This window comes from Falco naumanni, chromosome 4 (genome assembly GCF_017639655.2).
Source record: "Falco naumanni isolate bFalNau1 chromosome 4, bFalNau1.pat, whole genome shotgun sequence".
Taxonomy (NCBI): domain Eukaryota; kingdom Metazoa; phylum Chordata; class Aves; order Falconiformes; family Falconidae; genus Falco; species Falco naumanni.
The window spans coordinates 69,054,996-69,076,378 of record NC_054057.1 but is presented as its reverse complement, the minus strand read 5'-3'; the positions used below and the strand labels follow the sequence as shown (position 1 = coordinate 69,076,378).

Here is a 21,383-nt window from a genome sequence, read left to right as displayed (position 1 = left end):
TGGGGTGGGGAGGGGAGAGGAGACGCCCCCCCTCCTGGAGGTGTGGTGGGCGCCGATCCCCCCCGTCGCAGCGCGCGGTGGTGCGGTCCGGCGGCGCCCGAGGTGCCGTGGGCTGAACCATCTGCTCTCAGGCGGGGGCGTGGGGCAGACCATTCTTTCTGGGTGGGGGCGACACGAGCTTTCACAGCCTCCCCTGTCATGACATGACGCCCTATCGCGACGGCCAGCGCCCCTCCGCTCCACGCCTGCAGCCACGGGCAGCCTGCCCCCATCTCCTGCCAGGGGCTCCTTGCCCTGAGGCGAGGCCCGGTGCTGGGGCAGGGCGCGCAGGTGGGCGGCCATGTCCTGCCCTGCGTCCTCCCTCGCCCTGAGGCAATCAGCGGGGATTAGGGGCGGGCGGCATATGGCGGCCCCACGGGAGGGTGGCAGGGGCCCGGCTGGGCGCTCCGCGGGCCCTGGGGCAGCGGCCGGCCCCTGCCCACCGGCCTTGCCCTCAGCCGGGCCTGCCCCTGCTACGGCCGCAGCCTGGCAGGCCCCAGACGCCTCCCGGCTTGGCCTTGCCCTGCTTGTGCCAGCCTGGCGGCCTCTGTCCTGGGGCAGCTCCTGGCGAGTGAGGGGCCTCACCGAGGGTGCCACAGCCCGTGGGGGGACGGAGCCGGGCACCCCTGGCTCTCTGGGGCTGGAGCCCACCAGCCATGGCTGTGCACCCCTGGGGTGGGCACTGCAGGGGCACCCACAGTGGGGACACGGCCCAGCCTCCCCCCGGAGGCAGGGATGGATCCAGCCCCTCAGCCAAGCAACGGATGAAACAGGCTTTTTCAACTGGCTCCTGCCCAGCTCCAGCCTGGCAGAGAATGGAGCCGGCTTTGGATGCAGTGTGAGGCTATCAGGGAGCTCTGGAAGCACATCTGGTCCCTGTCAACCTGCTGGTGCCCAGCCCCTCCCCATCAGGAGAGACGACGGGATGCCGAGCACCCTCCCGCAAGGCAGGGATGGCACGGAGCCACCCGCCAGCCCGTTCGGCACCCCAGCACTCCTGGCCAAGCCCTGGAAACCGGCTGGGCTGGGAAAGCAGCACCCAGCACCCGTGGCCCCGCTGCCGCTGGGGGAGCGCCGGCAGGGCCCCGCATGCCAGGGCAGTACCTCGGGTGGGGACATGTTTGCAGATATAAATCACCGTTGGGAGCAATGCGGAAGAGCGGGGGAATGGGCTCTGTGCCGCGCCAAGCCGGTGATTAAATATTTACCTTAGCCAGTTGTGTTTGCCAGTGATGGATCGACGTTTCCAGGGAGGAGCTCGCTTTTGTTCAAACACGGAGCAGGGCCCTCCCTGGTGCCCCAGCAGGAGACAGGGGCACCAACCACACTGGGGATGTTGGCCCAACCAGCAGGACTGCGGCAACCGTGGCCACAGCATGGTGAAGAGGTGCTTACAAGGCTCGTGTTTGTGGGGCAACAAACCAGGTTTAATCTCTGGAAGGTGAAAGAAGAAACCGAAAGGACCCCAGGGGCTGCCCCAGCCCCTGCAGAGACACAGGGGGATGCAGCACCTGCCAGGGCCCGCAGTGCAAAGTACAAACGCAGCATTTCACGTGCTGATCACGGAGCAGAAACTCGTCTTTCTGCTACCAGAACACATGTGAGTGCACCTAGGTGAGGCTTGTATTAAAAAGTGAGCTATAAAAGGCTTTAAAAAGTGGACATGTCCCCAAATAAATAAACCACTGACTCATGCCCATGCTGTGCCCCGGTGCCTGGCCGCACTGAGGTCCCTTGTGCTGGGGGCTGTCACCAGCACCCTTTGCCCACCTCGCTGTCCTGTCGTGGGGCTGCTGTTCTGCGAGGGGCCACCCAGAGAGACACCAAAATGCTGTGCCCTGCCCCGTGGAGGACCTCTTCCTGGAGCCCTGTGTGGCATGATGTCCCCAAGGCTGTGATGGGGCAGGAGCACAGTGTCCCCACTGTCTGAAGGGGACAGGGACCTTCTCCAGCAACTGGGGCCACTGGGCAGGAGCAGGGGACAGTTGCTGGGAGAAGGCAAGCAGCGTCCTCGTGCCCATTAGGACCTGCCCAGCTCTTGCACAGGGACATGCTTTGGGTCCCTTCACATCCCAGCGGCTGCCCTGGTCCCTGTGGTGCTGGTGCTCTCCACTGCCTGCCGTCCACTGTCCCCAGCCCTCACCAGGGCAGCATCCAGTCCCACATCCCTGTGGCAGCGAGGGGACCCACCAGTCAATGCCACTACGTGCCCAGGGGCAGGAATGTGACGTTGCCCTCTGTGTCCAGGCACAGCCCCTGGCTGCCCTCTGGCCCTGGCACCGAGCACCCACCACCACTGCCATCCTTCGGCAGCGTCCCCTCCAGCGCCTGCCGGTTGTCCACGTCCCTGGGCTGGGTGACAGGTGAGTCCTGGTCCCCAGGGCTGGGTGACAGGCATTTGGTGTCGGCCGACTCAGAGTCATCTGTGGCTGGTGTCTTGGAGCCACTGTTGTCCTCATCCAAGGGGCTCTCAGCCCCCTCCAGCTCTGTGTCCGACTCACCCTCCTCCTCCTCCTCAAGCATCAGCTCGAACTGGAACTTGTCAGTGCTGGCGGGGGACACTCCAGGTCCCTCGGGTGGTGGGGACGGGCTGCGTGGGATCATGCTTTGGTACCATTCCCGGTTGTCTTCCAGTGTATCCAGGATCTCCTGGGCATCAGGGTGCACCAAATCGGCCCACGTCTCCCACAGCGGGTGGGCGATGAAGTCGATGAAACCCACCTGGGGAAAGGGAGAGCTGAGCCCCCAGCCCAGTGCCGCCACCCCTGCCCCAGCCCCACGCCACTGCCCCACCTGGGACTTCTCCACGGAGGCAGTGTGCTTGTCACACATGGGGCTGATCTCCATCCCCTTCTCCCGCTCCCGGTCGCCTTGGTGGAAGAACTCCACCATGATGCGGTCAGTCCATTGCCGGTACAGCTCCAGTGGCTTCGTGGGGTTGCTGAGATCGGCGCAGTGCACCATGTTCTGCAGGACCTGTAGACACAGCCACAGCGTCGCTTACCCAAAGTCCTTTGTCCCCCAGGGCCACCACCCCTGTGCCAGGAACCACCTTGGCCATGGCCAACTGGGATTGGGAGGGGTGGTGGCAGCAAACGGGACATGCTGGCAGCCATGGCTGGAGCCAGGACCAACGTCTGCAATGCCGGGAAGGTTTCCGCACCCACATCCCTGCACCCACCTGGATCCTGTCGGAGTAGTTGTCCAGCAGCAGTACCCCCAGGCTGGTCACCTTCTTGGTCTCCACCATGGTTTTCAAATCCGCCAGCAGATTCATGTGCTTGGACATGTCTGTGGCCAGCACCTGGGCAGGGCAAGCCGGGAACGGGACTTAGCCTGACCCCACCACAAAGCCCCCCCAGCTTGGACCCCCCACCCTGCAGTGGTCCAGGCCCCTCCGTACCATGTCAATGGCCATTTTGCGGAGTGACTGCCTCTGCTTCTTGCTCAGGTTTTGGAAGATGTCACAGTTCTCCTCCTGCAGAAGCTTGAAGCCCACAGCCAGGTGGTGGTTCTCCAGCACTGAGGCATCGTTGTACATCAGCGCCAGCTCTGAGTCTGCAAGATGGCACTGGTCACCCTGGGATGGCTTCTGTACACCTGAGTCCCCCACACACCCCCAGTCCCATCCCTGCACCCCAGCTCACTGGTGTTGATGAGGAACTGGTTGGAGACACCGGGGTGATCAACATCATGGATGGCGCTGGCGAAGATGGCAGCCATGATCTCCAGGTCCGTGAAGACAGCCTAGGAATGGCGGAAAAAGACATTGCAGATGTGTTATGCCCCCGCCAGACGTGCTTGGTGGCCTTGGGTGACCAGGGCTTACCTCCAGTGCGGGCGTGGAGAGGAGGACGTGGGTAGACTGAGCCACATCAGCAGCATGGATGTTGTTGTGGTAGGCCACGTCGGCATGGTAGTGGTCCTCCAGTGTCAGCATGTAGGTGATGAAGGTGCTGACAGGGATGCGGAAGGTCTTCATCAGGTCGCGCTCCTGTGGGGAGGTGGGAGGTGGCTCGTCCCTATCTGGACATGGGGACAGGGACATCCCATTGGGATGCTCACCTGGAAGATGCTGTACATGATGACTGTCAGCGGGCGGTTGCCTGAGTACTCAGCAACTTTAAACACATTGAGCCCCCACTTGTTGGTGTCCTCCAGCTCCTGGGGACCAGAGGGGCAGAGGTCCATGTGTGGCCAGCGCTGGGGACCCCACAGCCAGCCGAGTCACCCACGCTGTGTCCTACCTTGGCCAGCAGCCCCTCCTGGTCTGTCCGCACCCCAAAGCGGGGGATGCCAGTGGTGGCGAGGCTGGAGCCATGCGTGAGCTTCCTGACGCCGCTGATCTGGGACATGGGGCGCTTCCTCCTCTCCTTCTCCTTGTCCTTGGCCAGTGCTGAGGGGATCTCCACCTCGTGCTGCTTGTCTGGGCCGGCACAGGAGGCCGTGAGCGGGGTGGGAGCCCGATCCCCTACTCCGGCATCCCCCAGGTCACTCCGATGATGTCAGCTGGCACGGATAACACTGCGACACCATGGCAACGGGGAGGGGGGAGCCACGTGGGGGATGCCTAATACTTTTTCTCACCCTCCTGTACAGGGCCACCCACCTGCTGTGGGACCCAGACCCTGCCCTGGGCACCCCCCTGGGGCCACAGGGATGGCCCCAACAGCCCCAGTGCACCAGTATGCACCAGCATTCCCAGACAGGACAAGGGTTGTGACACCCCGAAGGCAGAAAATCTCACAGGGACACCTGGGAAAGCCTCCCCCTGCTCCCTCCATTTAATTCCTTTGCAAGAACCAAGCGGGTCCACCTGCTGGCACCATCCCCACAGCCACCCAGTGCCACAGGATTTTTGTTCAGGTCCCTGCAGGTGCGAAGCCCACCCTGCTGTTGGCAGAGAGGTGACACCAGGCAGTGTCCCTGAGGGGGTCCTCACCCAGGAAGGTGCTGGAGATGTACTCAGAGACCTGGTTCCCTGAGCGGCTGGTCTCTGAGAGGTGTGACAGCTCCCGGTTCAGCATCCTTTTGAACTGCGGGCAGCAGGCAGGGCTCAGCAGTGCGCGGGGCAGGCAGGACCCTCCACTGCCCATCCCGGGGGGGGGTCCGTGGCCCCAGGGTGATGGGGGATGTCTCCATGCCACGGACTCTTACCTTGTTGGAAGCCATCTCGCTGACCGAGTGCCTGGTCTGCAGTGTCTCCAGCTGGTCCAGGCACCAGTCCAGCTCCTCCAGGGTCTCCCGCGAGAGCTTCTGGTGGGCATCTTCTGCCGGGGGCACCCAACAGCTTGGCAAGGGACCTGCCAATGGCACGGCGACCCGGCACGGGGGCGCATGCAGGGTCCCAACCGTGGCACCCCGAGCCCTGGCAGCGGGCTGTGCCGCAGCGAGCCCGGGGGCTCAGCAGCTCGGCTACTCACAGCCCCCCCTGAGCAGGGCAAAGGGGGGCACAGGGGGATGCAGGGGACAGGCTGGGGATCAAGCATCCCTGGGTGGTGGGGCTCAGCCCTGTCACGCTGTCCCCATCGCATGACAGCCCTGGCACACGGCATGCCACGCCATCCCCGTGGGGTGACAGCCAGCCCCGGGGCAGCCGGGCTCCCGCAGGGCCTCGCTCGCTGCCGGGGTTTTATTAATGGAAGGTTTGACGTCAACGGGAGCCTTTCCACCACCGCCACAGCGCGAAGGGCGGCCAGGCGGGAGGAGCTGCTGAAAACCAGACATGGATCCCAAAGGGCAAAACTGCAGCTCTGCCCTGGCTGGGAGGGCACTTGCTGCACCCCCCCAGGCCCAGTGGGACCCATCTCTGGGGATACAGGGACAGCCAGCTCGCCCTGAAAGCATCCCCACATCTCCCCTCTGGCACTCACCCGTGAGGCTGGCCTTGCTCCCAGAAGGCAGGCTGCTGCTTGATGCTCGCCTGCGAAACACGGGGGGCTGAGCAGCTGGGACCCCCAGGGCAGTGCCCCATCCCTTGCCGTGGGTCAGAGTCCCCCACCCAGGCACAACCCTCACCCTCCTCATCCCACAGCCAACTCACTTGATGCTGGCACGGTCCTGGAGATGGGTCAGGTTGCTGCGGATGGTGCGGAGGCTGGCCAGAACCTAGGGGCAGAGAGGGGGCTGGGGCTGGGAGGACCCCCCTGGGACCCCCACACCAGTGCTGGGTGCAGGGCCGTGTCCCCTCATTGCCAGGGCATGGGGAGAGCACCTACCTGGGCGAACGGCGTGACGATCATGTCTTCTCCATGCCTGTGGGAGCAAAGGGAGCATCAGGGAGGGGAACAGGGGTGCCGAGGGACTCGGCAGGGAGGGACACACACACTCACAGGTCGCTGGCAATGGAGGAGTTGCGGGACATGGCTTTTGGGGACAGGTCGTAGTCGCTGTCGGAGCGGTAGAGGAAGGACTCGCGGCGCTGGCCGTGGGGGAAGGTGCCTTGCAGGACCAGCCCCGCACCCGGGCTGGCCTGGGGGTCCAGCACGCCCCGGCCCGGGGGGCCATTCTCCAGGTCAAAGCTGCGAGGGGAGAGGGGACAAGGTTGGCACAGGGCGGGTGGCCTGAGGACCTCAGCCCACAGGTGCAGGAGTGCAGCCAGGGGGATGCCGCCAGGTCTGCCAGGCTCTCAGTGCCACCGTCCCACTCGGCCCAGCACACCTCAGCTCCATGGCCCCTGTGGTGACACCAGCCACCCGCTAGCCTGGCCTGCCAGTTCCTTCACCCCAATGCTGAGAACGGGTGCAACTCTGTGCACACAGACCCCTTCGCCATAGGAGTGTCTGGGACTGGTGACATCAGCTAACGGAGGCAGGATGTCCCATGTCACCCAGTGGGACAGGACCTCCTCCTGCCCTGAAGCCCCTGGCTCCAGAGACCCCGGGAAGGGCCCGTCCCCTCCTGTTCCTGTCCCCAGCACCACAGTCCCCGACTGCCCCAAGTCCTCGAAAGCCTCAAAGCCTCCATCATCCCTTGCTCAGGGCACCACGTCCCATGGGGGAACAGTGTCCCAGCTATGGCACAGAGCCAGGGGACATCGAAGGACAGAAACCACTGGGGAAGTCAAGCCCTGGCCCTTGCGGACATGCCGTTGGTGGCCTGGAGACACCCCAACCAGAGCCACCTGGCAGCCATGCGGGTCCGTGGGGGGACAAGGGATGTGGGGACAGACCCGGTGCTGTCCCCATGGTGGCTGCAGCTGCCTCACCCCCCCGCCCCCCCCCACCCCCCCCCCACCCCCACCCCCCCACCCCCCCACCCCCACCCCCCCCACCCCACCCCCCGCTCTGGCTCTGCTAGCCCCAGGGTCATGGGAAAAGCTGCGCATAGGCCACCCAGCGCCTGTCCCTTCCTGCAGCCGCCACCGCCACAGGGACAGGGACAAGCCACCCCAGAACACTGGGTGAACTGGGAAAGCACAGGTGCCACCAGGGCCACCCTGTTCCCATTGTGCCGCTGGGAGCCCAGCACCTACCTGATGCAGGAGTGCCTCCGAGACGGGCACCGGCTGCCTGGCAGCATCTCCCCACTCTGGCAATGCTGCCAGTGGTCCCGGTCCCTGCGACGTGGCCGTCCCCGGCAGCAGCAGTGCTGCCCAGGCACCGCGTCATGCTGTCCCGCAGCCCCTTGTTTTCCTGCCTCTGCTTCGCGTCCCCAATGGTACCGGGGACACAAAGCCGCATTGTGGCTCTGCCGGCCTCGCGGGTGATGCCCGTGTCTGTTCCCGGCCCCATGCCACCACCTCTGACCCCGCTGCCATCCCAGGGGACAGCCCGGAGCCCCTGGGGCGGGCAGGGGGGACACGAGCCCCTGCCATGGGACTGATGCCGAGTTAAACCCCCTTGTTTCAGTGACGGGCTGTCGGCATTAATAACCAACCATGCGGTGCTGGATGGCGGGGGGGGGCTGGGGGCCACTATAAATAGATGTTGTTGCTGCTGAGAAGGGATCTGCTGATCCCCATGGCGCCCACACAGGTGGGGCTGGCACACACCAGCACCCTGGGGTGCGGGCAGGGGGGCACCCCAAAACAAACCCTATATAGCCCCAAGGTGGGGAGGGCAGTGAGGTGCCTGGCTGTGCCACGGTGGGCGGATCAGTGCCTTGCTATTGCAGGGAAAAGCCCCTCTCTCCCCCTGCCACAGCCCCCTGCCATGGGGCAGACACCAGTCGCACCTGCCGGGTCCCTGCGCAGCCATCACTGCAACGAGTGTGTCCATGCTCAGCCATACCCAGCCGGTGGCTCCCCCCTGCCAGGCTCACATGGGACCCCCGCTGTCCCCTGCTCATCCCCCGTGTCCCTGTGGGTCCACAGCCCTGGGGACATGCCACAGCATTGCGGGGGTCCGCACTGACCTCGTCCCGGCAGCAGAGCCGGGGGTCGCCTCCCGCCCGCCCGGGGCCGAGCGCGGCCTGTTGTGCGGGACCTGCCAGTGTCCCCCCCCTTACCAGAGGGGATGCGCCACGGTGAAGCGTCGCTGCAGGCGGATGCTTTGGTTCATCAGGAGCTTCCTGAAGAGGACGGGGGAATTGCGGGGGGAATTGCAGGGGGATGCCGCCGGCGAAGCCCCCGGCGAGCAGTGCGCGGTGGGCAGCATGGCACAGCTCAGGGACCCCCCAGCACAGCGGCAAGGCCACACTGCCCGCTGGTGCAGAGCAGGAAGCGTGCGGCTGTCCCAGCCCCGGCGGCCTCGGGAAACTTTCCATCCCCCTCCCGCCCGCGCCTGGGAAATTAAACAACTGTCTGGCTCCAGCAGTCGGCACATGGAGTGGGTCCCCCCCGGCTGCGCCAGCACGGTGTGCACCCGGCTGCTGAGGCACGTGGTCCCTCGTTGGCCCCGTGCCACCAGCCACCCTGCTGTCCCCAAGGAGGCAGCTGCTCCTGAAAGGGCAGGGGTGGTCTGTCCAGACACAGGGCGAAATGCCATGCTGAGCTCCGAGTGACCCAGACACAGAGTAGCTGTGCCTCAGTGCCACCAAGGGACATGGCTGAGCATGGAGCATCCCAGACACACGGTGTGGACACACCATGGTGCCACCAAGGGGCATGGCTGAGCATGGAGCATCCCAGACACACGGTGTGGACACACCATGGTGCCATCGAGGGATGTGGCTGAGCATGGAGTATCCCCGACATGCAGTGTGGACACACCATGGTGCCACCAAGGGATGTGGCTGAGCATGGAACATCCCAGACACGTGGCACAGACACACCATGGTGCCACTGAGGGACATGGCTGAGCCTAGAGCATCCCGGACACATGGTGTGGCCATGCCACAGTGCCACTGAGTGACCTTGTGAGAGCCAAACCTGCCCCAAGGCTCACACCGTGCCCCCAGCCCCTCCTTGCTGCTGTGATGAGCCCCCTCCTGGGGCCATGCCCAACAGGGAGAGGAAGCAGCAGGATGAGGTCCGGCTGGTGGCAGTGTCACCCACAGGAGAGCTGCTGGCCCGGCCGTGGGAGCTGGCGCCTGCCCAGCCTGACGCCAGGGCCCCGCTGAGACAGCTGGATGGATACCTGCTGTTCCCGACGGCCACAGAAATATCCAGCAGCTGGCGGGGGTCCAGGAAAGACAGCAACGGGGCCCCCCTGCCATGGCAGCACCTGCTGGGACCCCGAAACCCACCAGACAGCAGTCCTGGTGGAGGGGTCCTCCTTGCCTCCAAGGGATCGCAAGCACAATCATGGGGACATCAGAACAGAGGGACATCAGGGGACAGTGGGGTGGGGGCAGCACCACCTCCCCTGGGCTGCTTGGCAGCCAGCAGCCCCTGGGGACAGCTGGGGCAGGACTGGCTGCAGGACAGCCAGTCCCAGTCCCCAGGACAGCCAGTCCCTGTCCCCTCCCAGGCTGTGGCTGTCCCCATCGGACACGTGTCTGTGCAAGGGGTGGACGACACTGGAGCCGTGTCCCTTGGCTGTGCCAGCCCCATGCTGTCCCTGCAAGCTGGACTGGGACAGGCACGGAGCCAGGGGGTAGAATGGCCCAAAAATAACCGCGCAGTGGCATGGCCAAGGCACAGCAGGAGGGACCGAGGTCACCTCTGGGCAGGGCCAGGCCAGCCCTGCAGTGACACCCGGCTAGGACAGGGCATGTGGATGAAGAAGATGGGGACAAGGGTGGGGACAGGGATGGGTCATGGGGACAGGGTGGTGGGGATAGGGGTGATGGGGAGGTAGTGGAGAGAGGATTGGGGGGGAGAGGGATGGGGGTGGTGGGGATGGAGATGATGGGGACAGGGATGGCAGGGATGGAGGTGATGGGGACAGGGATAATAGGGATGGAGGTGATGGGGACAGATGCGATGGGGATGGGGATGATGGGGGCAGGAGTGACAGGGATGGGGATGATGGGGATGGAGGTGATGGGGACAGAGGGGACACGGACAGAGTAAGGCGACACTGACAGAAGGGTTTGTCCCAAGCCCAGCAGTGCGGCAGCGGCCACTGGCACCGGCTGCCCGTGCCGGTGCCGGTGCCGGTGCCGCTGTCCGCCCACCGGTGCTGAAACCGGGAACGGCACCGACGGCAGCGCCCCAGCCGGTAACCCCACCCCGGTGGCACCGGGGCAAGCAAACACCTCCCCCCTCACTGTCCCACTCTTACCGGGGGGGCTCGGACTCCTCGCCGCTGCTGGGACCGCTCTCCTCGATGGTGAAGACCACCCGGGTGCCCTCGGGCTCGGGGCCGCGGGCCGCCTCCGCCAACCGGCAGCCCAGCGGCGGCAGCAACGGGCTCCCGGAGAAACGCCGGCGGACGGCGCCCACCGCCGCTCCCGGTCCCGACGGGGCGGCATCGGCGGCATCGCGACAGCGCTGCGGGGAAAGGGGGCAGCGGCGATGGTCGCGGGTACCGGTACCGGGGAGCTCTGCAGGGTGCGGTCCCGGGGCGCTGCCCAGTGTCCGTGTGTGCCCCCCCCAACGGCAGCACGGGGGTCCCTCCCCCGGGGCAGCCCCCCCAGTCCCGCGCCGTTACCGGTAGCACGCGGGTTCCCCCTGCCGGGCACGGTGGCGCGCTGCACCCCGGGGGTACCGGGGGCGGGGGGGGCACGGGGCCAAAGGCACAGCCGGTGCACCGGGAGCGGCTCGGCCCGCAGCGCATGAAGCCGCCGGGACTCCCCCCCCCCGCCCCCCCCCGCCACCGGAGGGGACACCCCCCTCCCATCCCCGGGACCCTACCGGGGACACACCCCGCCCCCCATCCTCGGGACCCCACTGGGGGGGACATCCCCCCTCCCCCGGGACCCCGCTGGAAAAAAACCAGAAGCCGGCGCGCAATTACGCAGAGGTGAATAATAATTAACCGTCCATTAAGGGGATAATTAACTCTCGCTGAGAGCCGCCATCCCGGTTATTGCTGCCCGGGGGCCCGGCGCTGGGACGCTCATACAGGGGACACCCCATACACACACACCCCGGCGCCCCCCCCGGTTCCCCCTGGTGCCCCCCGTGCCGGTGCCGGTCTCACCTCCGCGCCCAGGAAGGGCAGCGCCGTTCGGCTCCGTCGCATCACCGCCCCTGCGGGGGCAGCTCCGGGAGTAGCAGCCGGTGGGGGGTCTGCAGCGGGGGACACCCCCCCACCCACCCCGGGGCCGGGACACGCCGGTTCGTCCCACCCGTGATTTATGGGCACCGGGTCTTGGCCGTGGCAGCTGCCACCTTGGCTTTCAGGACCCCACACCGACCCCCCAGCACAGTGTCATCCCCCCCCTCCCCGGTGCCCCCAAGGGCTGGATGAGGATGGGCCACCCGGGGGATGCGGGCCCGAGGCCACGGGGATGGACCCCCGCCCCCAGTGCCTGCCGAGCCCGAACCCGCCGATGCCCCGTTAATGATCAACCAGGGGCACCCGTTACACACCGTCTCCGGGGAACTGGGGCACACCGGGTGCTGCTCGGCCACTTGTACCCACAACCCCCCCCGTCCCCCAGGACTGAGCCCCCCACGCCTCCACCGGCAGCAGCCACAACCCAAGGCCAGGGGATGCCAAGCCCCAGCGTAGGGATCTGTGCCACCGCCAGCCCCCCCGCCCCACCTCGGCCGCAGCCCCTTACCGGCACCGGTCCTCGCAGCGTGCCGCGGCCCCGGCCAAGTGCAGCGGAGCAGAAGGAAGGCGACGTGCGTGCCTGGCTGCTCGCTCCCTCCCATCCCACCTCGCCGGGGGGGCTGCGTTGGCCCCCACCACCCCGTGCACCACCGCACCGCACCCTGCACCCACCCTGCCCGGCCGGGGGGCACCCCAGGAGCTCCTGCCCAGGGCCGGGGACCCCAAAAGCCGTCAGGGCCACCCCCAGGACCGGGGTTTTCCCTGGGCAGGGTGTAGACGGGAAAACAGGGACAAGGCAGCAGCTTCTTTATTCAGCAGCATAGGGAGCCCGGGGCAGCTGTGGCGGGAGGGGGGTCACCTGGGTGTGTGGTTGGTGGTGGGAGACCCCTCCATCGCTTTGCTCTAAGGAAGAGAGGGAGAACGGAGTGAGTGCCCACAGCTTGGCCCCGCTGCTCCCCCCCAACCCCCGTACCCCCCCACTCACCATTGGCACCTCGTCCAGGTGGTGGAAGCTGGGGGTGTTGCGCCGGCACAGCCACACCAGCAGCACTGCTGCTCCCCCCACCAGCGCACAGACAAAGATGCAGATGATGATGACCACACCAGAGCTGGGCATGGTAGGGGGCTGCGCTGTGGGAGCGAGATGGGCACCACGTTGTTACCCTCCAGCACCACTGAGCCTCGTGCCTGGGCTCCAAGAACCGGTGGTGGCTCTTGGGGCGAGAGGGGACTCAAGAGCAGCTCCAACTCCCCCCTCCATCACCATCCCACCCCTCACAGACCTGGCACCCAGCTCCCATGTCACCTCCACCCATAGGGGACCAGCCCAGGGCCCTCCCACCCCCCCACCCTCCCTGACTGTGGTCCTGCAACGCAGAGGCTGGGGGAAAACAGGGGAGCTCCCACCCCCCCCCAAAGGAGGGTGGGGCAGCCCAGGGGGGCTCTGGGCTCTTCAAGAACCTGCCCCACCCTGTGAGCGCAACCCCTGACTGAGGGGGTCTAGGGGGGACCCAGGGGCTGCTACCTGCACAGTGCCCCCAAAGCCTGGCTCTCACCCAAGCTGCCGGCCATGGTGCCAATGGTCAGTGTCGTTGAGCTGGATGGATGCCCCATGGCCAGGCAGCTGGGCTCACCTGGGTGGGACGGAGATGGTGCCGTGGTCTTGTTGGATGGAGATGTTGCGGCTGCCGAGCCCGGTGTCCTGGACGGTGCCATGGTCGTGTTGGATGGAGATGTTGTGGCAGCCGAGCCCGGTGTCCTGGACGGTGCCGTGGTCGTGTTGGATGGAGATGTTGTGGCAGCCAAGCCCGGTGTCCTGGACGGTGCCATGGTCGTGTTGGATGGAGATGTTGCGGCTGCCGAGCCCGGTGTCCTGGATGGTGCCATGGTCGTGTTGGATGGAGATGTTGTGGCAGCCGAGCCCGGTGTCCTGGACGGTGCCGTGGTCGTGTTGGATGGAGATGTTGCGGCTGCCGAGCCCGGTGTCCTGGACGGTGCCATGGTCGTGTTGGATGAGGGTGTCAGAGGTACTGTTGATCCCGTTGTCTTGGAGGGAGATGATGTTGTGGCTGGGGTGGATGAAGATGTAGGTGCTGCTGGAGTCAATGTTGCAGCAGTGTCAGCCAAAGGTGTCGTAGGCACCTCTGAGCCCGGTGTCCTGGACGGAGATGCTGCCGTGGATGCAGTGGGAGGTTTTGTAGGTGCTGCTGTGCTCCCTTTGCTGGATGGAAATGCTACCTTGCTTGTGCTGAATGGAGGCACACCAGCCACCCCCAAGTCAGAGCTGGACACATCAAGTGTCCCCACGCTGGTGGCTGTGGCTGAACTGGATGGAGATGGTGACATGGCTGTCCCCAAGCTGCTTGTGGACACCGTGCTGCTGGCATTGAAGCCATGTCCTGTATCTAAAGTGTGGAGGAGAGAGATGGTGAGCAAGGACACAGGCCCCGGCAGGGGCATGCAGTGCCCTGGGAAGGGCAGTGGCACCTGCTCCAAATCCCAGCCTCGCGGGTCTCATTTTCCAGGTGGTTTCACCATGAACAGAGCATCAGAAAACTGGGATTTAGCCAAATATCGGATCCCAGAAATTCAGGGTCAGAAAGACCCTCCCAAGCCATCACAGCACAGATATAGCACTGCCGGGGACGAGCAGAGCAGCACAGTGGTGGCAGGCACGTGCCACAGCACAGGGACATGTGCCATGGCACAGGGACAGGTGCCAGCCCAGCCCTTGCAGCGCCCACCAGCCACCCTCGGGGCCAGGCCGTGAAGGGGGACTCTGCCATGGCCATGCCGGACATGGCAGTGTGTGCCAGGCAGTGCCGGTGATGCCCTTACCTGCCAAAGTCCTGTTTGCACAAGAGGAGGAGCAGATCCAGCCCAGCCCCACGGGGCACACAGGAGCAAAATGCCCCACAGCAGAGCTGGCACCCAGCGCCGACACCCAGGGGGATCAGCATGGCTGGGTCCTGGTGGTCCCCACAGCCACCAGGCCCTCCAGAGCGGGCTGTTCCCACGCAGCTGCCACCCTATGCCAGTATGGCCGTGAACCCAGGGCCAAGCACCCAGCGCTGGGTGCCAGCTCCCGTGCAGAGATGGGTGAGCCGAGGCACCTCAGGGCACTGGGAGGGGCTTCTGGGGTCCCAAGATAGAAACAGGGGGACCATAGTACAGCACAGCCCACAGCAGGACAGGGTACTGGGGTGCCACTGGAGTGCCAAGGTGGTGCCGGAGCGCCCACACCGCCACGAATACCAGCCAGTTTGGCAGCAGCAGGGCCGCATTCTGTCCCACGGTGCTGCCAGCAGCAGGAGGAGCGGGGTGCTTGCCTCCAGCCTGGTGAGCCCCTAGCGGCCTCCTGGGACCCCCGGGGGCTGTGGGATGCACAGACCGTGAGCGCCCACAGGACCCGCCAGAGATTCCCATGGGGCACGGTCCCACCCAGAAGACTTCCATGCCTGGTCTCCCCCCTCCCCAGTGCCACCAGAAAGCACGCGGCCCCCCGTGGTGCAGCAGGATGCAGAGACCGAGCGCCCACAGGACCCCCCGGAGACCTCCAGGGGGTCACAGCCCCACCCCAAGGACCCCCATATCCAGTCTCACCCTTCCCTGGTGCCACCGGGGAGCCACAGCCCCCCTGGTGCTGGGGAGCGGCACAGACCCTGAGTGCCCACAGGACCCCTGGAGAGCACGGACCCACCTCGGGGACCACCGGCGGGCACGGACCTACCCCGGGAACTCCCAGCGGTCACGGACCCACGCCGGGGGACCCCCACGCTCAGTCTCCCCCCCTCCCCGGTGCCACCGGGGAGCACACAGCCGCCCCGGTGCTGCGGGATACCCCGACCTCGGGTGCCCCCCGGTGCCCCCCCTGCCAATGCCCCGGTACCTGCCGCGAGCAGGGCAGAGGCGCAGCAGAGCAGCAGGCGGAGCGCAGCCCCGGCCATGCCGCCGCCCCGGGCACGCTCCGCCGCCGCCTTTATCCGCCCCGGGGGAGGCGGGGGCGACCCCGCCTGCAGCGCCCCCTGCCGGCACCGGGCAGCGCCGCAGCCCCGGCCCCCCGGGAGGGTCCCCTCGAGCCGCCACGCCCCCCGCCGCCTCAGCGACCCCCGCAGCGTGGGAGCAACCCGAGCACGGGGAGGGCAAGGGTCCCGGTGGGGACACGGCGGTGGCGCATGTGGGGAACTTGGGGACAAAGGGGGACACTGAGATATGGAGACAAAGGGGTCTGGGGGTATGGGGACACAGATGTGGGGAGAAGGAGGTCTGGGGAGACAGGGACACAGATGTGGGGACACAGGGATAAATGGGTCTGGGGGTATGGGGACAGAGAGATGTGGGGACACACATATGGGGACAAAAGGGTCTGGGGACATGCGGAGTTGGGGACAAAGGGTTCTGTGGGCATGGGGACACAGGGATCTGGGGATGGGGGGGGACAGAGATGTGAGGAAGAAAGGGGTCTGGGGACATGGGGACACAGGGACAAAGGGATCTAGGGACACGGGGATTCAGGGACACATGGATCTGGGGACATGGGAACCTGGGCACGCAGCGATCTGAGGACACAGGGATGCAGTGACACTGGACCCTGGGAACCCGGGCACATGGGGACACCAGCCCTGGCGCTGGAGGCAGCCGTGGGGCAGGGGCAGGACACCCGGTGACAGAGCAGCACACCCGGGGAGCAGCGCGGCCGCACCGGGACAGGGACACTTCCGCACGGCGGCGCAAGGCGCTTCCTCCCGGCGAACCGCAGCCGGGACGGGGGGAGCCCACGCACCCCCCACGGCAGAACCTCCGTGTGCCAGGCTCCCACCAGCCTCCCCGGGAGCAGGGCGATCCTCGGCGTTGGCACGGCATGCCGCAGCCAAACAGGCCACAGGGCTGCCCTCCTGCCACCGGTGCCACCGTCCCCAAACGCTCCCGGGAAAGAGGGTGCGTCCCTTGGGTGCTGCTCCGTATCCGGCCCCGCAGGTGGGGGGCACGGAAGGGGAGCGATGGTGGTGCTGGGAAGCCACGGCTGGCTGCCCAAGGCTGAGGAGGAGCTGCGGAGGCCCAGCCTCACCGCCGGAGCCCAGCTGGGTGCTCCTGGGTGACCCCAGGGTGCCAGGGCAGGGCCTGGGGGGTGTTAGTGACATACACCCCCGCCCCCCCCCAGAGGCACCAGGGTCAGCAGCCCCACGAGTGGCTGGGCTCGCCTCCCCACCTGCACAGACACACACCCCCCAGCCTCAGGGGAGCCCAGTAAGTACACCGAACCCCTACTAAAGGAGACCCAGTAAGTGCAGAGTCGTCCCCCCCAGCCTCAGGGGAGCCTTGTAAGCCCTAAACATCCCCCCACCACCACCACCTCCCCGGGGGCTCCAGCAATTCCAGATTCCCTCCCTCTGCCCAAGGGAGCCCCAGTAAGTCCAGATTCCCCTACCATGTCCCAGTAACCCCTGACCCTCCCACAGCCCAAGGGAGCCCCAATACCCCTGAATTCCCCCACTAGGTCCCAGCAACCCCCATGACCCCACCCGACCCCCCTCAGCCCAAGGGAGCCCTGGTGACCCGATTCCAAACCTCCTTCCCCAGGGAGCCCAGTAACCTCCCCTCAGCCCAAGGGACCCTCCCCCCGCACCCCAAACCTGCCAGGGAGCCCCAGTAACCCCCCCCCCCTCAGCCCAAGACAGCCCCCCAAACACCTCTTATACCCCCCAGCACCCCAAACCTGAATGGGAGCCCCAGTAACACCCCCCCAACCCACGGAAGCGCCAGCAACCCCTGTGGGCCCCCCCCTTAGCCCAAGGGAGGGCCAGCAACCCGACCCCAACCCCCCCGGGAGCCCCAGCAACTCCCCTCAGCCCAGGGGAACCCCCCGAAACACCTGATGATACCCACCCCAGCACCCCCGACCCCCCCCCCCCCCCCAACGGGGCCCACACCACTTCCCCCTCCCCCCCCCGCCCCAAGATGGCAGCCGGCCGCGCCGCTTCCTGCCCGCGCAGCCCCGCCGCCCCCCCGGCGCAGCAGACAGCGAGGCGGTTCTCCGTGTCGCGGGGTTTTACTGGGGCCTGACTGGAATGTGTCGGGCCGGGGAAAGGCGAAGGGAAACGGGGGGGTGGAGGCCTGGCCTGCGAGTCCCGGCGGGGGCGGCCCGGGCTCCCCCTCAGTCCGTTCGCGCCCCCCCTCCCCCCCCGAGGGTCACCGTCCTCCCCTCGGGGCCCCTCAGTCCGGGCCCCTCAGTTCGTGCGGTCCGGGGGTCCCTGGCCCCCCGCCGTCAGTAAGCCGGCACCTGGTGCTGGTGCTGCGGCAGGAGCTGGCAGCCGCTGTTGACGTGGCTGAGGACCTTCTGCTTGAGCTGGGCGACCTGCTCGCGGAGCAGGCTGGCGGTGGAGGCCAGCTCCGTGTTCTGGCTCTTGAGGCTCTTCACCTTCTCCTCCAGGCGGGAGATGCGCTCCAGCTTCCTCTTGCGGCACTTGGAGGCGGCGATGCGGTTCCGCAGCCGCTTTCGTTCCGCCTTGATACGCTCCTGCGTGTCCATGTCGATGGGGGAGAGCGGCGGGCTCTCCCCGAAGCTCGGCACCTCCGGCACGATCTGCGGCTCGTCCTTCAGCGGCGGCGGCGGCGGCGGGAGCCGCGGCGGCGGCGCCGCGAAGGGGCCAGGCTCGGCGGCGTAGCTGACGGCCGGGTAGCTGCTGAGGTTGGCGTACACCGGCGGCTCCGGGGCCAGGCCGGCGGCGGGCAGCTCACCCGCCCCGCTGCCGCCGCCTCCGCCGCCGCCGCCCGCCGCGCCGCCGCCCAGCTGGTTCTGCTTGTGCAAGTCCTCCAGCGCTTTCACGAAGCCCTCGGCGAACTCCTGCTCCTCGGAGGCGGCCGCTTTGGGGTAGAGGAACTGCCCGCTGGTCGGCGTGGTGGTCACCAGCCCGTTGGACTGGATGATGAGCCGCTCCAGCTCGGGGGACCCCAGCTTGAGCAGCCCCAGCTCGGGCGAGCCAAGCAGCCCCGCCGCCTCACTGCCGGCCGCCCCGGGGGCTTTCAGCGCCGCCGCCACCTGCTCCTGTAGCGCCATCCCGAGCGCGTCCTTCTTCATCATGCTGCCGCCGGGGAAGGGCAGGAGGAGCCCGCTGCTGCCGGAGGACGGGGCGAAGCCGCTGCCGAGGCCGCTCAACACATCATCATGGTAGAAGGGTGTTTCCATCCTCCTCCCCCGCCCGGCTGCGGGGGAACGGGGCCGGGGCGGGGGGGGGAAGGGAGGGAAGGAACAACCGGGGCCGAGCGCCGCGCCGGGGGGGAGGGGAGGGCGGGGAGAGGCGCCGGTGGAACCGGCTGAGGCCCCGCTCCTGCGCGCGCGCACACACACATCTGCCACCGCCGCGACCCCGCGCCGCCTTAAATAGGCGGTGCCGCGGCGGTGACCTCATCGCGCCGAGCCCCCATTGGCTCCGGATGACGTCCTCGCGCGCCTTCGTTTGCATAGGGGCGTGGCCTCCGCCCCGGGGAGACGGCGCCCCGCCCACCCCTGGCCCCGCTGTCGCCGGGGCGACCGGCGAGTAAACGGGACAACAGCGCGAGGGCGCCTGGGCTGACGTCAGCGCGGGGGAGGGGCGGTCACGTGGCCCCGCTCCGCGCGCCCCGACAGGGCTGATGGGCACAAAGGGAGGGGAGGGGTGGGGCGAGCACCGGGCATCGGTACCGGGCACCGGGCAGTCACCGGGCACCTGGCATCGGGCACCGGCACTGGGTGCTTGGCACCGGGCATCGGGCACCGGCACCGGGCAGGCACCGGCACTGGGCATTTGGCACCGGGCAGGCACCGGGCGTTGGGCACTGGCACCGGGCACTGGGCATCAGGCACCGGGAAGGCACCGGGCATCGGGCACCGGCCAGGCACTGGGCATCAGGCACCCGGCATTGGGCACTGGCACCGGGCACTGGGCATCAGGCACCGGGCAGGCACCGGCACCGGGCAGGCACCAGTACTGGGCGCTTCGCTCTGGGCAGGCACCGGGCGTCAAGGCACGGGCATTGGACAGGCACCGGGCACCAAGCAGACACCGGGCATCAGGCACTGGGCACCAGCCACCAGGCCCTGGGCACCGAACCGGCACCGGGCATCAGGCACCAGCACTGAGCAGGCACGGGGCACTGGGCACCGGCACCGGGCACCAGCAGTAAAAGGGCACAATAAATGAACAAAGGCTCACACCGGGCCGGGCCCCGGTGGCACCCTCCGAGATGGCCACTCCTGACCTGGGCTGGGCCAGCGGTGACACTGGTGGCAGGACTGGATCGTGGCCCCAGCCCTCGCTCCGGTGGCCCAAGGCCACCACGCGCCCCCCGGCACCTCCCGGTCCCAGCCTGTCCCCGTATGGCCCCCGGCACCCTCCACAGCCCCGGTGTTTGCCACTGGCACGTCCCACCGGCACCGGGGGCAGTGGTGTTTGCCTGGCGGCCACAGGGCAGGTGACCAACCAGCCTTCGCCGGTGGCAGGGGGCCATGCCATCATGGCTCCGGCACCACGGCGGGTCAGCCGGGCCTGCCCCCCCCCCTCCCCCGTTCAACCGGTAGTGGGGAAGGAGTTAAGCGGCGGCGGCCCACGTCACGGCCGGCCAAGCCCGCGGGCGGCTGAGGGGGTGGATCGGCGTCACGGCTGACGTCAGGGCCGCGCGCGGGGGGGGGGTGGGGGGGGAGCAGCGCCATGGCCGACGATAACCCCCCGCGTGGGCAGGATGCGGCCCCCACCGCGCAGGCCCAGGGCTCCCGCCGCTGCTCGCCCGGGACACGCGGTGCATGGCGGGGCCGCCGGGGCCGCAGCGGCGGGGGGCCGCCGAGCTGCCTCTAATTGCAGCCAGATGGTCCCAGGCCGGCGCCACAGCCCCGCGAGTGGGAGGGGGCGCAGGGGGACCCGTACCGACGGCTGTGCCGGTGCCGCACGGCCCCACGCCCTCTGATCTCCCGGCGTGGGCAAGGGTGGTGACGAGCCACGGCGTGGCGTGCCCGACTGCAGCCGACTGGCATGGTGTGGGGCACAGCATGGGGACAGTGTGGCACGGCGTGGGGCACAGCACAGGGACAGTGGGGCACAGCATGAGGCACAGCATGGGGACAGCACAGCATGGGGCACAGCACCGGGACAGCGTGGCACAGCGTGGGGCACGGCACAGGGACAGCGTGGCACAGCGTGGGGCACAGCATGGCATGGGGCACAGCGCAGCACAGCACCAGGCATGCGGACAGCATAGCACAGGACATGGCACGGCTCGGGCCTGGCTGCAGGGACACCACAAGGGACACAGGTGACAACCAGGACAAGACAGCGCCCAGGGCACGACACACGCTGCCAGCCTCGAGGAAACCGAGGCACGAGGGAGCTGGGACCAACAGGGCCCTCCCCTCCCCCACAGCCGTGGTTAAATCTCAAATAAACCCACTGGGTTAAACCTCAACTGACCCAGAGCACAACCGAGCCCCAGAGCAGGGGTCCCCATGCCGGGGGTCCCCATCCCATGGCCCCGCCGGTGCCCTGGCCCGGGGTGGGTGGCTGAGGTGGCAGTGCCAGTGCCGGTGTCAGGAGGCTGGCGGGAGCTCCCAGGTGAAGCCACCGTTCCCGTTTCCGCTGCAAACCTGTCATTAGGGGTGCGGCGGCAGCCGGACCGGCAGGTTCAGACTTTCCATCCTGACGAAACCCAGCTGGCGAGGGACAGGGACATGGCAGGGGACATGATACACACAGAGGCACCCGGTTAGGGGTGGCAACCCCTGCCCCACCACCGCATGGGGACCCCCCAGCTGGGGACGTACCAGTGGCC

General features: G+C 67.5%; 2 protein-coding genes across 6 annotated transcripts; both read right to left on the bottom strand.

The window, feature by feature from the left end:
* Positions 1-1,644: 1,644 nt before the first annotated feature.
* On the bottom strand, positions 1,645-12,129 carry PDE4C (phosphodiesterase 4C). 5 transcript variants are annotated; one of them, XM_040592573.1, is made up of 17 exons: positions 12,094-12,129; positions 11,508-11,557; positions 10,647-10,855; positions 6,372-6,560; positions 6,258-6,294; positions 6,083-6,147; positions 5,913-5,962; positions 5,197-5,342; positions 4,982-5,075; positions 4,287-4,465; positions 4,105-4,203; positions 3,869-4,033; positions 3,687-3,786; positions 3,443-3,597; positions 3,221-3,343; positions 2,833-3,015; positions 1,645-2,760 (listed from the first exon to the last, which is right to left on the bottom strand). In XM_040592573.1, the coding sequence occupies exons 2-17, from the start codon at positions 11,547-11,549 to the stop codon at positions 2,242-2,244; spliced, it is 2,355 nt and encodes a 784-aa protein (XP_040448507.1). In that variant the 5' UTR covers positions 11,550-11,557; positions 12,094-12,129; the 3' UTR covers positions 1,645-2,241. The 5 variants fall into 5 exon arrangements, with proteins under 5 accessions (XP_040448507.1, XP_040448508.1, XP_040448504.1 ...); XM_040592574.1 differs by lacking the exons at positions 10,647-10,855; positions 11,508-11,557; positions 12,094-12,129 and adding an exon at positions 7,514-10,244; XM_040592570.1 differs by lacking the exons at positions 10,647-10,855; positions 11,508-11,557; positions 12,094-12,129 and adding an exon at positions 8,488-10,244.
* Positions 12,130-17,618: 5,489 nt separating this feature from the next.
* On the bottom strand, positions 17,619-18,950 carry JUND (JunD proto-oncogene, AP-1 transcription factor subunit). Its single transcript, XM_040593239.1, has one exon. The coding sequence runs from the start codon at positions 18,769-18,771 to the stop codon at positions 17,851-17,853; it is 921 nt and encodes a 306-aa protein (XP_040449173.1). The 5' UTR covers positions 18,772-18,950; the 3' UTR covers positions 17,619-17,850.
* Positions 18,951-21,383: the final 2,433 nt, after the last annotated feature.

What these genes read in the sequence shown, in the direction of transcription:
- PDE4C (XM_040592570.1), bottom strand. Translation starts at nt 8,966, where the DNA reads ATGGCATTTCGCCCTGTGTCTGGACAGACCACCCCTGCCCTTTCAGGA. An exon ending in GAGCAAGGCCAGCCTCACGG is followed by an intron (nt 5,343 to 5,912) that starts GTGAGTGCCAGA and finishes TGCCATTGGCAG; the next exon opens with GTCCCTTGCCAAGCTGTTGG. An exon ending in CCAGTTCCTCATCAACACCA is followed by an intron (nt 3,598 to 3,686) that starts GTGAGCTGGGGT and finishes GCCATCTTGCAG; the next exon opens with ACTCAGAGCTGGCGCTGATG.
- JUND (XM_040593239.1), bottom strand. Translation starts at nt 18,771, where the DNA reads ATGGAAACACCCTTCTACCATGATGATGTGTTGAGCGGCCTCGGCAGC.